Source organism: Mastomys coucha, unplaced genomic scaffold (assembly GCF_008632895.1).
Source record: "Mastomys coucha isolate ucsf_1 unplaced genomic scaffold, UCSF_Mcou_1 pScaffold14, whole genome shotgun sequence".
NCBI classification, from domain to species: domain Eukaryota; kingdom Metazoa; phylum Chordata; class Mammalia; order Rodentia; family Muridae; genus Mastomys; species Mastomys coucha.
The window spans coordinates 89,922,302-89,936,547 of NW_022196896.1; the positions used below are offsets into that span (position 1 = coordinate 89,922,302).

At 39.0% G+C, this 14,246-nt stretch overlaps 1 protein-coding gene across 1 annotated transcript in view; it reads right to left on the reverse strand.

Moving 5' to 3' along the window:
- Dytn (dystrotelin) overlaps nt 1-4,419 on the reverse strand; it is a 64,355-nt gene extending 59,936 nt beyond the window's left edge. Inside the window, exons 1-2 of the mRNA XM_031368847.1 lie at nt 4,241-4,419; nt 2,589-2,734 (exon numbers count right to left, since the gene is read on the reverse strand). Of these exons, the coding sequence (XP_031224707.1) occupies nt 2,589-2,730 (142 nt within the window). The 5' untranslated portion in view covers nt 2,731-2,734; nt 4,241-4,419. The remainder of the gene's footprint in view (nt 1-2,588; nt 2,735-4,240) is intronic.
- Between the last annotated feature and the right edge of the window lie 9,827 nt (nt 4,420-14,246).

The following is a 14,246-nucleotide window of genomic DNA, read 5'->3' on the forward strand; positions in this document are numbered from 1 at the left end:
GCCACATTTTTGAACATGTTAAAAACCACCTCACTGACATATTTGGTTTAAGTTCACAGGTCCAGAAGGAAAGATTCCAGGTACATTTTGGGCAATCTTATCCCCAGACATAGAGCTTATTCTTGAAAGGTTAAAGATACAGATACTTCTGGACATGCTCCTCTTGTGTAATGTAGATAGCAGTCAGCACTGCCTCTAGGGATGCTCAACTTTCATCATAAAATTTTAGCTCATGATGCCACATTTCCTGTGTAGGCTGCTGGGGAAGAATTGTCATCAACAGTCTTATTCAACTGCAAACCCTATACACAATAGTTTCTGGCCAGACAATATTAATCCACTGGTACAATAGTGGCACAAATGTTATAGAGCTAGCCAATTGATTTCTGACAGTATGTTATGCCTGTTTCAAGGAGGCAATCCATAATTGCTACTGTGATCCAGCTGAAAATCCCATTGGCTGGAGGTGTTGAACAAGGCTAAGCCAGATTCACCTTTGCAGTTAGAGTAGACCACAAGTCACATTCTGAATTTAATAGCTGGCTATCTGTATTAGAAGTTTCCACATCTGTAGATTCAGTCAGGTGAAGGATCAAAAATAGTCATAAAATTGCATCTATACCAAACACAGACTTTTCTTTAAATTAATTCACAAATACATAATAAGATTTATTTCCATGGACTTTACACTTTATTGGGTACTATAAATAATCTAGGGATGATTTTCAGTATGGTTAGATATGCACAGGTATGTGCAAGTAGCAAGGACATTTTCATAAGGAATTCAAACATTTGAAGATTTGGATCTCTGAGGACTTAGAATCAATTCTTTGTAAATACTAGAGAACATCTAAGTATATATTAATTCCATAAGCAATACATGATCATGAGTCAAAGACCCCTATGTGCGTAGATGTGGGCTCTGCCTAAAGAGTATCATCCAAGAAAAAGACAATGCCCTAAACTTCTTTGTGTCTGTCTTTTCTAATAAGCACTATACAAGCATATTATAGACTCCATACTTTGACTTACCTTTTGAATTCAGTGTTTCTTTGTGCTTTAAACATGCTTACATTTCAGACAACATTAGAGAATGGGAGAAGTCAGAAACATCTTAGCTCTGGAGGAGAACACATTGAGGGTAGAGTAGAGCAGAAATAATTTATGGAAGTGTAATATCTGGTGCATTTTGTTCCTCTGGAAATCATCAGGTTTCTATGCCCTGATTTCTCTCTGATGCATCAAGCAGACACAGAGACTCAGCAAACCCAGGGCCTTTCAGTCCCCCAGATGCAGCTCCTGTTGAAGGAGAGGCATGGAGCTGCACAGCCATCTGGCTCATCATTCCTGTCAAGTGATGCTTTGTGGCATCATCTGATGAAGCTATGCAGCAGAACATGGCAAGCTGTGATACAATGTGCCGTGGAGAATGAGTGAGTATCCCGGGTGACCTGCTGCCAGCCCCACCTCCTTGAGGCTCCTCTATTTTTTTTTTCTAATAATAGAAGAAAACTCAAGAAAAGGAGGAAATGCTGTATGTCTCAGGCCTCAAGTCATGAACAAGCCGTTTTAGGTGATTAAAGCTATAACAACACAAGCTGTGTGTTTTCTTTGTGTTATATAAGCAGTTTGAGAAGCAATTTTTGGTCTTTATCCACCCTTATTTTTGTTCAGCTACATCATCATGCTATTTTCCACAGATATCAAAGTAAATATGATAATGTCTCTTTCAATCTACCACCATTATGTATAGAAATTCACACAGTAGGTTAGTGGTCCACCTAACATGGCCTGAGAAATCCCTGTTGGTATTGTCTGGGAGCTTGCCAACTGAGAATTTCCAGACCACCCAGAAGTACCAAACCACAAACTTTTGAAGGCAGAACCCAATGTTTACCAAGCCCCATGGATGCTAATTGAATTGAGAAACACTGTATTAGGGACAGAAAAATGAACCATAAATGAGTTACCCACTGCTTTGTGTATAGCTTACTGGTAGGATGGCTCAAATTTGAAAAGGCTAAAGATGACTTGAAACATTTATATTGCTATTTTCAATAAATATTATGAGATCATAGAATTTTAAGCCAAACAACTAAGGCTAACAGTCTGGATTTGATAAAGAAATAAAGTTGCAAGTAAATTCAAAACTAAAAATGCCATTGACCCCTCTGGAGCTTATCATTGCATTTAGATATGCCAGAGAAGTGGAATTAGCTTCCCCAAATACCTGTTTATTGACAGCTGGGGATCTTTGGGTCCATGTTGGACTGTGACCTTAACATGATAAAGCATACATAGAGATGACATTTTAACAAGATATAAGTTTTTGTGGTAAGAATAGAATTATGTTGATAATAAGATATTTTTGTTAAATTAGTATTAAGATTTTAGAGATAATAGATCAAATATTCTTCTGCATATTATGGTTTTCTGTTTAGAAGAGAGAAGATCATTTTAATCATCTAATTACTTTTCACCCACAAATTTGCCCCATCTCTACTCTGTGACTCAGGGGTCTAAAACCATATCTGTGTTTAAATTTTTGCCTGCAATTGATGTCAAAAAGCCTAACAATAAGTACTCACTTTGCTTACTTGGGTCCATCTCACAGAATTCCTGGGATGGTGGGACAGATGGCAAGATGCTCCTTGTAACTAGAAATGCACCATTTTCTGCAGAAGGTTTCACAGAGTAAGGATGATGGATGAGGGGCAGCCAACGAATCATTCACCTGTGGAGCAGCAAGCACAGGTGTTCAGGGAAGACCATTACATCCCTTGGGGGATAAGAGCAAGGGACATTGGGATAAAGATTGTCAGAAAACTAGGACTAGTTCAATTAAGCTAATACTTAAAAATAGGAGGCAATTGCATTTTTAAAAATGGACTGAATTTTCATTCGAAGAAAATATCAAGTTTACCCGCATGTTAAAGGTCAAACATGAAGACCTCAATTGTTTAAATTTGTAATAAAACTATGCCAAATAATTCTATACATAAGATTTTTAACAGATACTATCCAGGTATCATCCATATGCATACATATGTGTCTATATAGAATTTGGCCCTTAATTTAGAAAAGACAGTGAATTAGCTTCCTGGTTAGTAACTATAAACTATAAACTATAAACAAAAAGGATGTTATGTGTGGGCTAGAGAGATGGCTTGGTAGTTAAGAGCACTTGTTCTTGTGGAACACCTGGGTTTGATTCCCAGCACCCACATGGTGTCTCAAAGCTATCTGGAACTCCAATTCTAGGAGACCCAATACCCTCTTCTGACATCTGTGCATGCACGTGATGCACATACATACATGCAGGTAAAACACTCACACACATAAAATAAAATGAACTAATCTAAAAGAAATTTTAAAAAGATTATCATGATATAAGAAAGATTTATACAGTTCTTTAAAAAGACATTCATTAACAACAGCAGCTGAAGATATTTAAAAAAACTGATAATTAATTTAAATAACATTTTTACCCTTCTTCAGTAAATGAATGAGTTAAAGAAAAAAGTTATGAGAGCTGGGAGAGATGGCTCAGCAGTTAAGAACACTGACTGTTCTTTCAAAGGTCCTGAGTTCAATTCCCAGCAACCATATGGTGTCTCCCAACCATCTATAATGGGATTCGATGCCCTCTTCTGGTGTGTCTGAGGGAAGCAACTGTGAACTGCCCTTATACATAATAAAAAAAAATCTTTTAAAAATTGTTAAAAAATCATTTGGCAGATAAATATCATTTTAAATAAAAAGTACATCAGAAATTGATTCATTTTTTCTTTAAAATATGATTGTGAGCTGGGGATAGGGCTCGGTTGGTGTAGTGCTTGTTTAGCGTTGCATGAAGCCCCCTAGATTTGATCCCAGTCCATAGAAAGTGAGTATAAAGGTGTGTGGCCAAAACTGGGAGGTGGGTTCAGGGGAATGAGCAGCTCAAGGGCATCTTTGGCAACACAGCAAGCCTAGTCTACATGAACTTTCACCTTGGGTTGTTCAAAAAATGAAATGAAACAAAATAACAGCAATAGTGACAACCTGAGACTTGCCGAGACTCAGGAAGTTTCCGAGTATTTCAAGCAGAGTCTGCTTTGAAACATGCAGCAAGAAAAATCAGGTCAGGACTCTCCTCAGTATAGGCATGCTCCCACATATGCCCCTCAAAACTCCCATGTGGTGTGGAAAGATGGCCTCTAGTCCGGATAGCTGGAGACGCACCAAGGACAGCCCTTACCTTTCTTCGTTTCTCTGGAGCAACACTTTAGTCAAACACTCGGCAGCTATGACTCCCCCGCTGTGGGTGCAGGGAAGGGGAAGGAATAGCAGAAGCCCAGGTACGACCTTCTCATGTAGGACCGACGTCTCCTCCTGACTGCCCAGCAGCTGCAGGCACAACAGAGTCCATTGAAGTTGCACCACTTTTAAGAGCTCCAAGAAGTACATCCATTAGTAATAATATGATGAATAATTTAAGGTCACTCATACGTCTCTGTTTCAAAGGGTCATTTCCATATTAGTTTCATGTCATGAGGAGGGAGATGAGGCATCTTCCAGTTCTGCCGGGAGCAAGAGTCACCATAGAGCTTAGGGAACAGTACCTAGAACCCCAAATCCCAGTGATAGCATCTAGCAAACCAACCCAGAATAGAGTTACACAGGAAGGGAGGGAGGCAAACTCATTTTATTCATTCTTTGGCAAATGTAGAGGTGTGGTTGTATATTTTTAAAGATACTAAATATAATACCAATTACCAGAAGTATGATAATAATTTTTGATGAATTCACAATTCCTTATAAGCTATAAATATAACTTAATGTCTTATTTCTAAAGAAGTCTAGACTTAAAATTTAACCATTTTAATCTTGTTAGGATTTTTAAAAAGTGTCATCACACAAACCAAGTGTATTAAAACTTTACCATCAAGGATGTCAAGCAGCCATGGAATCAATTGTAACTTATTCCAAAAACATCTGAGGCTGACCAGCCAGGTCAGTGGGAAAGGTTCTTACTTTTCATCAAGCCTGGGGATCTGAGTTTAATCCTAGAACTCACAAGGTGGGAAGAGAGAACTAACTCCTACAAATTGTACTCTGTCTTGCCCCCCACCATGCACACACACATGCATGCATGTGCTCATCTACACACACACACACACACACACACACACAGAGAGAGAGAGAGAGAGAGAGAGAGAGAGAGAGAAAGAGAGAGAGAGACAGAGAGAGAGACAGACAGACAGACAGACAGACAGACACACACACACACACACACACACACAGAGAGAGAGAGAGAGAGAGAGAGAGAGAGGCAGAGAGAGGAATAGATAAAATGTGATTTCAAAATTAAATGACCAAAACACCTGAACCGAAGCACAGGGCTGTTACTTCATGCGCAGGCATGCAGTAGCGATACCCGAGAGAGCATGCTCAGCTATGACAAGAGTGCATGCAACCTTTCTAGAATATTCCATAAGCAAAATCAGTTTAGAGTGAGTGTGAAGCCGAGGACAGCTGTTTGAAAAGCATTATTAGTACTTCACTATTAGTCTCTCCAAAGAGGAAATGAGCTCTATTAAAATATGAAAATTGGTAAATGATGGGACAAGGATGGAATCAAGTGGGGTGGAAAAACACATTATCGTTGTCTGTGTCTATGCGAGCCATGGTGTTGTCCTATGAATAGGTTAAGACAAAAATCAGGAAGAAAGCACATCTATTTTGCATTAAATCTCTATGTGGCTGAGAGCAGAAGATGAAGTTGAAACCCTGTTTAGTTTTGTATATTATATCTGCCTCAAGCCAACATGGCTCCTGGTAATGGCAACAGAAAAACATCTGAATGTTTTTCTAAATGATGCCATACTCAGATTTGCACAGATGACTACCACGGATTGATTCTGTCAATTAATATCCTGTACCTGTAAAAAGAGTTATCTAAAGTCCTAATCAAACTAAGATAAATGAGATACTTTTAAACACCAAGAATGAACAAAAGTATACTGAAAATAATTTTGGCAACTTGATCATTGGTAGTCTTAAACTTGGCTGAACTTCTGGTTTCAGTTACTTCTGATTAGTGGAGCTTTGAAGCTACTACTGAAAACCGTGGCTCAAGCCCAAAGTCATATCAAGGTCTCCTCTCTCCTCCTAGTCCCCATTCACTCTGCCTGTCTTTTTTCCGTGTGTGTGTGTGTGTGTGTGTGTGTGTGTGTGTGTGTGTGTTTTAGGTTGTGAATCAAACCCAGCTGTTGTCATTTTATATCATAAATGACTGTCAAGATGAGATCTTTGCTAACATAGCAGTTTCTGAAAATGCTGAAATGCTGATTGGTGATCCAGTCTCTGCATCTGAAACAGCTCTCCCCAAGCAAGCAGGTAGGACAAGGGTCAGGTTTCCTGTTCCCTCACAACCTGCCTTGAGTTGGGCATAGGGGTTCCAGGAACTAACTAGGTGACACCTCCTCATGGCAAATGGATACTGTTGGAGGCAAAGTGGAGATTGTACACTCTTTGTTTAACACATAGATGTGAAGAATGTAACTAGGGGAGGGGAGAGAAAGAGAGAGGAGAGTCTTGATAAAGTATAATTAAACCTACATAGTCAGTCCCATATGTAAATAAAGAATACTTTGTGAAAATGTTTATGTTGAATCATTTTAGAAAGAGGTTAACTTGTTAATGCTGGTGCAAGAAAAAAAAAAATAGAAGCCATTACCAAGAAAAGCACATCAAATGAGCCAAAAATATAATGTTCTGAGTCCATGTAAGCTGTGTCTTCACTGTTCTCAAAACACAAAATATTCATATGTGAATATAATTAGAAGACATATGAGCACATAAAATTTATTTTATGAGCCCAGCAAAAATTTGAATGATGGAATAGAGGATTTATGACTCCTCTCCCTCTTTCTCTCTGTCTCTTTCCATTCATTCAAACATATGCTTGCAAAAAGTTTATAGGCCAATATTATTTACAAGCCTTTAAGAGGAAATCCTAAAGAGACTATGAACCATGCATTAAAGGACTATTGTACCTGAGCAGCTTTAAATCTATGGATATAAGCAAGGATGACTGACATTTTGAAATTGATACCATAATATATTAGTGACTCCAAAAAGAGATGTCTGGTAATTTAGTAGATACTATACATGTATTTGGTACAAATGTTATGTTTATAAATTGGTTAAGTTTAAATGACACAATTCTATAAATTGATGTATAACACAGTGTTTTAAGGTACACACTGAGGAATAGATAGATTGAGCTAATACGTTTCCTCCTCGTGTTATTTTTTTTTTTTTTTTGTGGTAACAAAAAAAAAATCTACCCTTGGTGATATTTTAAAACATTATTATAACCACCATATGGTCATGGCCTGTTGTCCAATAGGTTCCTTAGGTTTTTCCTGCTTAGCTGAAGTTGTACACCTCTGGACCAAGCAACATGTTCACAGCCCTAGGGACTTCTATCCTGCTGTTGGCTTCAATTCAGTGGAAATCTACATGTACATGAGATCACACAGTATCCGAGTCTACATGTCTGGCTTCATGTTACATAACAATGTTCTGTAGGTTCACCAATATTGTTGAAATGACAAGATTTCCTTTTTGAAAAAGGCTTCACAATATTGAATCATCACTCATTGACCCTTGGCCTGGGAATGCAGACATCTCTTTTCTCTTTCCTTTAGATATGTGCTCATTAGTGGCAATGCTGATTCATATATAGTCACTTCATTTTAAATTTATTGTCTTTTTTTCATTTTTGTGCTCATGTGCATGTATGAGTGTGTGCGTGTGGGTGTATGTCTGCATGTGTGGGTACATGCATGTGTGTGTGTGTGTGTAGGTGTGTATGCACATGAGTCTGTATTCATGTGGAGGTCCTGGGTAGATGTTGGAAATCATCCCCCATCACTCTTCCACCTTATTCATCAAGGCAGGATCTCTCATTCAAATCCAGAACTCACCACTATGGTAGTCTTGCTAGGCAGTGTGCTCTAGGAATCCCTTGCCATCAGGCCCACCCAGCATTTATGAGACCTTCTTGTGATCCAAACTCTGATAGTCCTTGTGCTCGACTGGCAAGTGCCTTTACCACTGAGCCATATTCCCAGCCTTTATTTTTATTTTTCTTGAACAAGCTCCATACAGGTTTTCATAATGGTTGTACTAATTTATATTTTTATCAACAGCATAAGATGGCTTCTTTTTTTTAAAGCTTTATTGCATTATGATGAGAAAAGTTACATAATTTCAATTTATCTGAATATGTTAACATTTAAAAACATATTTTAAGTAAATAGAATTAAAGCACATTCTTGTTTCCCTTCAATACCTACAATATCTTTTTTTTCTTTCTTCATATCTTCACAGAGGCTTTTTATCTCTTATGTTTTGGTTAATGACCATCTCAGCAGGTGCAAGACCATAGAGAAAGACCATTGAGAAGATTATGATGCCCAGCCAACTGGGAACTTCATGAGTCTGTGGCAGCCCTGTTGGGGTGTTGTGAATTGCAAAGGTGTGACAGGTTTTCATCACTAGGATTGAGTGCAGTGTTACACCCAAGTTATTCATGTGATCACTTAAATTTTATTTTATATATACTATTAGGATTTTAATTAGTTTTAAAGTTAGCATACAAAGAGAACTTCATTAAGACATTTTGATGCATATGTATCACAATGTTTTGTTATTGTTCTTATTAATCCTTTTCCTCTGTTACCCTCTCCCATTCACTCTGACCCCACCTATTGGCTCCCTCCCTCAGGTCAAGTAGCCTTCTCTGCTTTCTTGTTACTTGTTCTTCTCAGTGCTTTTCTTTTCTCCCCTTCCTGAAGGACAACTCCCTCCCCTTTCATGGTCCCCCTTCTAACTTAATAAACTACATACAACATTCAAATTTAGATTCTCTGTGTGAGGGAAACATGACATTTTTTTTTGTCTTCCTAATCCCAGCTTATTTTGCTTCACATAATGGTGTTCACTTCCACCGATTTTCCTGCAAGGGTCAGGAAAGTGTTATTTTTCTCTGAGGTGGAATAAATCCCATTGTACACACAAGTAAATTGTTTTTATCCACTCACAGATCCCTGGATCAATTCCTTATTTTGACTATTGTGAACAGTGCTGCAGTAAATATAAATATTGCAAATATCTCTGAGGTATATTGACTTAGAGTCCTTTGGGTAGATACCCAGGAGTGATACAAAAGAGTCATACAGTAGTTCTATGCTTAGTTTTTTCTTTTCAGGAACTTCCCCCCTGATTTCATAGTGGATGGACTGATTTTCATTTCTACCAGCAGTGTGTAAGGCCCCTTCCTCATTCCCTACTGTCTCGGCAGCATTTGTTCTTTATAAGGACTGCCATTCTGACTGAGGTGAGGTGGAATCTCAGTGTAGTTTTAATCTGCATTTCTTTCACAGCTAATGGACATTTTTTAATGTTTGTAGGCCATTTACACTTCATATTTTAAGAACAGTTCATTTCATTAGCCCATTCATTGATTGGGCTGCTTAGCTTTATTGATATTTAGGTTTTGTTGAGTTCTTTATATATTCTAGATATTAATCTTCTCTCAGTTAATGGAGATTTCTTCCCTGTTTTGTGAGCTATTTCCTTACTAAGTAGTTGCTTCTTCATTGTTTAAGCTTTGGAATTTTGTGCAACGTCATTTGTCGGTTCCAGATTTTGCCTTGAGCTGGCAGAGGTCCTTGCCCATGTTTGCATCTCACAGTGTTTTCCCTTTAGCAGTCTCAGGGTTCATATCTGACATAAAGGTCTCTGACTCATTTTGAATTACTTTTTGTGCAGGATTAAAGATAAGGGGTACAATTTTATTCTTCTACACACAGATATCAGTTTTCCTGAAACCATTTCTTATATTTTTGGTTGTGAGCCTAGCCTTTAACGGCTGAGCCATCTCTCCAGCCCCTGAAACCATTTCTTGAAGGAGAAATGCCTTTTCTCTGGTGAATGTTTTTGATCTTTGCCAAAAATCAGGTAGCTGTAACTGTGTGGTTTTATTCCTGGGTCCCACATTCTTGTATGTGTGTGTGTGTGTGTGTTCATGTGTGTGCAGGTACATGAATTTCAGCCAACAAAACTATGATTTTTTGAGACTAAAAGCCCAAATAATACAGAGATAGCTCTGGTGAGAGTCTGCATGTCTGTATCATATCATGGCAGATGGCAATATGAAGGGAGGAACATTCAGGAAGGAGGAATTACCTGATCATACAGGAAGCAACATTATGTATAATTCTTGTAATTTTGTAATTAGTTCAGAGTCCCACGGGACTACTTTAATTGTTTCTGAGGGCAGTGCTTTCAACAGACCTCACACTACTACACAGGAAAAAAACAAAAACCGAAACAACCAACCAATCAACCAACGAAACAAACAAAAACCCCAAAACCAAAACACCAAACCTTTGAGGGATAAACCACATACAATCCACAGTATAATTATTTGAATGAGTATGGCCCCTATAGGCTCATAATGTTTGAATGCTGGGTCCTCAGTTGGTGAAACTGTTTGGGAAGGATTGAAGGAGTGGCTGTGTTGGTGGGACTATGTCGCTTTGAGATTTCAAAAAGCCATGCTATCCTCAGTTAGCTTTCCCTCTTTGCCTCATGCTTATGGCATCAAGATGTGTGTCTCACACCCTGGCCTGCCTATTGTCACACTCTCCACTACTGTGGTCACACCCAAAGAAATGCTTTCTTTTGTAAGTGGTCTTAGTTATAGTGTCTCATCACAGCAATACAAGTGAAAGTAGGATCCACAGCAAATACTGAGAACTCATTACAAGATTTTGCAAATACAGTTGTAATCTTGGGTGTGTATGAAAGTTGACTTGGTAGCATTGTTCGAATGTGACTAATGTATGTTGTTCTTGAACAGGATAGGATTTGTGGCCTTTTCCTCCCACATGTAGGTAGCATTCTTACAGGAAGAGAGGAGACAGTGTATACTCCTCAAAAACCTGGCTTGTGGCTTCTTCACTAAAAACCATGTGTCTCTGTACCAGCAAAGCAAGAGACTTGTGATTAGACCTCTCTCTAGGCTCCTAATTTCTGCCCAGAAAAAAAAGTTACTGAGAGGGGCAGAGCAGATGCTCACACTGGGAGGCTACTAGTTGGCTGCCAGCAGCTCAGCTGCAAGCTTGGGTAACCTTTCCATGTCCTCTGCAGCCCGAGAAAACAAGCAGCTCTGGGCCAGGACCATCTCAGAGTTAAAGATGTTCAGTCCAAGGCCAGAAAATGAGCAAACTGAGAGTTATATAAGCCTTACTTCACTAGTATCTCTTGGAGCTTCACAAGTCTCATCTCCACTAGACAAGAAGTGTCGTTAAGCCAGATAATTATGTTAAACCTAAGGAGACTTCAGTAACGTGGGTCTGTGGGACCCCAGGGGAAAAAGATGTTATACAAGAAGCAACAGGAACCTGAGGCTCCATTTTGTAGTAAAAGCTGGTTTGGATGACAATAGCTTTAAGAAATCCCAAAACAATTTATAAAATGGGATTAGAATCTTGTGGCCAGAATATGAAATCTAAAGTATCTATGGTACTGGTGTGCAAGAAATGAATTCAAGGCTCACTGATGACTTTCCAGTCAGTCTGGGACAATGGCCATCAAACGGGTCCACGGAACAATAGCAGCACTTGGAAATATATTGAAAATGCCAGTTCTCAGGCTTCACATGAAATCTCTGGTTGCCATAAATTCAGTGATTTTTTTTTTGTTGTTCTCATTTTGGTTGAGACAAGGCCTTGAGTAGCCAGGTTGGTCCTGAATTCAGTATGTAGCTGAGCTTTGGCCCTGAACTTTTGATCTTACTGCTTCCATCTCCTAAGTACTGGGATTACAGGTGTGGGCCAGCATGTCTAGCTAGCAATCTGCTTTTACTGATGAGTTCTGTTGGTGCTAATGTAAAAATCAAAAACAAAACAAAAAACAACAAGAACAAACCAAAACTACTGGTATAGGATTAATAAATCTTTATTGTATTTGCTGTCTGGATTTGGGGAAAAAATATTAAAGACTAAGACCAGTCAGGTTTTAAAAATGATTGAGTGGGAAAAGCGATTTAAATTATCTAAATATATTTTAATTCCCCTAAAACAAAGTTGAAAGCTATCTCTTTATCAAGTTATATAGGTATGTATATAACTCTATACAAACTCATCTATAAGTAACAGAAATCCCTACCTAACCAACAGGTTAAACCACAGAGTTCAGTATTTCATCAAAGTTTGGGACTGGTCTTGCATTGGTTGAGAGGTTCTTTGAGTTTCTCATGGCCAAGTTTTCCCTACATCTTGCATGCTTATAATTCTCATCTCATTATTCTAGTGTTGTTTCTTCTGGTGTCTACAAATAGTTTCCAATAATGTAGGTATTAATATATACAAAGAACTCAAGAAATTAGACTCCAGAGAAACAAATAACCTGATTAAAAATGGGGTACAGAGCTAAACAAAGAATTCTCAACTGACAAATACCGAATGGCTGAGAAGTACCTAAAGAAATGTTCAACACCCTTAGTCATCAGGAAAATGCAAATCAAAACCACCCTGAGATTCCACCTCACACCAGTCGGAATGGCTAGGATAAAAAACTCAGGTGACAGCAGATGCTGGAGAGGTTGTGGAGAAAGAGGAACACTTCTTCATTGCTGGTGGAATTGCAAACTGGTACAACCACTCTGGAAATCAGTTTGACAGTTCCTCTGGGGATTGGACTAGTACTACCAGACGACCCAGCTATAACACTCCTGGGTATATACCAGAAGATGCTCCAACATGTAATAAGGACACATGTTCCACCATGTTCATAGCAGCCTTTTTTTATAATAGCCAGAAACTGGAAACAACCCAGATGTCCCTCAAAAGAGGAATGGATACAGAAAATGTGGTATATCTACACAATGGAGTACAACTCAGCTCTTAAAAACAATGAATTTATGAAATTCTTGGGGAAATGGATGGATCTGGAGAATATCTTCCTGAGTGAGGTATCCCAAGCATAAAAGAACACTCATGGTATGCACTCTCTGATAAGTGGCTATTAGCCCTGTAGTTTGGAATACCCAGAATACAATACACAAACCAAAAGAAACTCAAGAAGAAGGAAGACCAAAGTGTGGCTACTTCATTCCTTTTTAAAAGGGGGAACAAAATATCCATGGAAGGACTTGTAGAGACTAACTATGGAGCAGAGACTAAAGGAAGGACAATTCAGAGACTGCACCAACTGGGAATCCTTCCCATATTCAATCATCAAATCTAGACACTACTGTGGATGCCAACAAGGGCTGGATGACCAGAGCCTGAGATAGCTGTCTCTGGAGAGGCTCTGACAGTACCCGACTAATACAGAAGTAGAGGCTCACAGCCATCCATTGGACTGAGTATAGGGTCCCCAATGAAGGAGCTAGAGAAAAGACCCAAGGAGCTGAAGGGTTTGCAGTCCCTTAGCACGAACAATAATATGAACTAACTAGTACCTTCAGAACTCCCAGGGACTAAAACTCCAACCAAAGAGTACACATGGGGAGATTCATGGTGCCAGCAGCATGTGTATAGCAGAGGATGGCCAAGTCGGACATCAATGGGAGGAGAGGTCCTTGGCCCTGTGAAGGTTCTATGCCCCAGTGTAGGGGAATGCCAGGGCCAGGAAGTGGGAGAGGGTGGGGTGGTGAGCAGGGGGAGGGGGAAGGAAACAGGGGATTGTTTTAGTTTTTTTTTATTTTAGTTTTATTTTCTTATTTTATTTTATTTTATTTTGGAGAGGAACCTGGGAAAGGAGATATTGTAAATAAAGAAAACATCTAATAAAAAAAATGTAGGTATTGCATCTTGGGAGGATAGCTTTTTAAGAAGGGACCAAGTACAGACTTTCTCTTATTTACTGTAAGGACTAAACAGTCCCCAATGAAATATATCCTAATAATATTCTGCTATACTCATAGATTGGTGCCTAGTCCAATTGTCATCAGAGACTTCATCCAGCAATTGATATAAACAGATGCAGAGACCCATAGCCAAACATTAGCCAGAGCTCAGAGAATCCTGCAGAGGAGGGAAGGGAGGATTGTAGGAGCCAAAGGGATCAATGATACACTAAGAAACCCACAGCATCAACTAACGTGGGCTCATAGGGGCTCACAGAGACTGAACTACCTCCCAGGGAGCCTGCATGGAGTTGACCTAGACCCTCTGCATGTA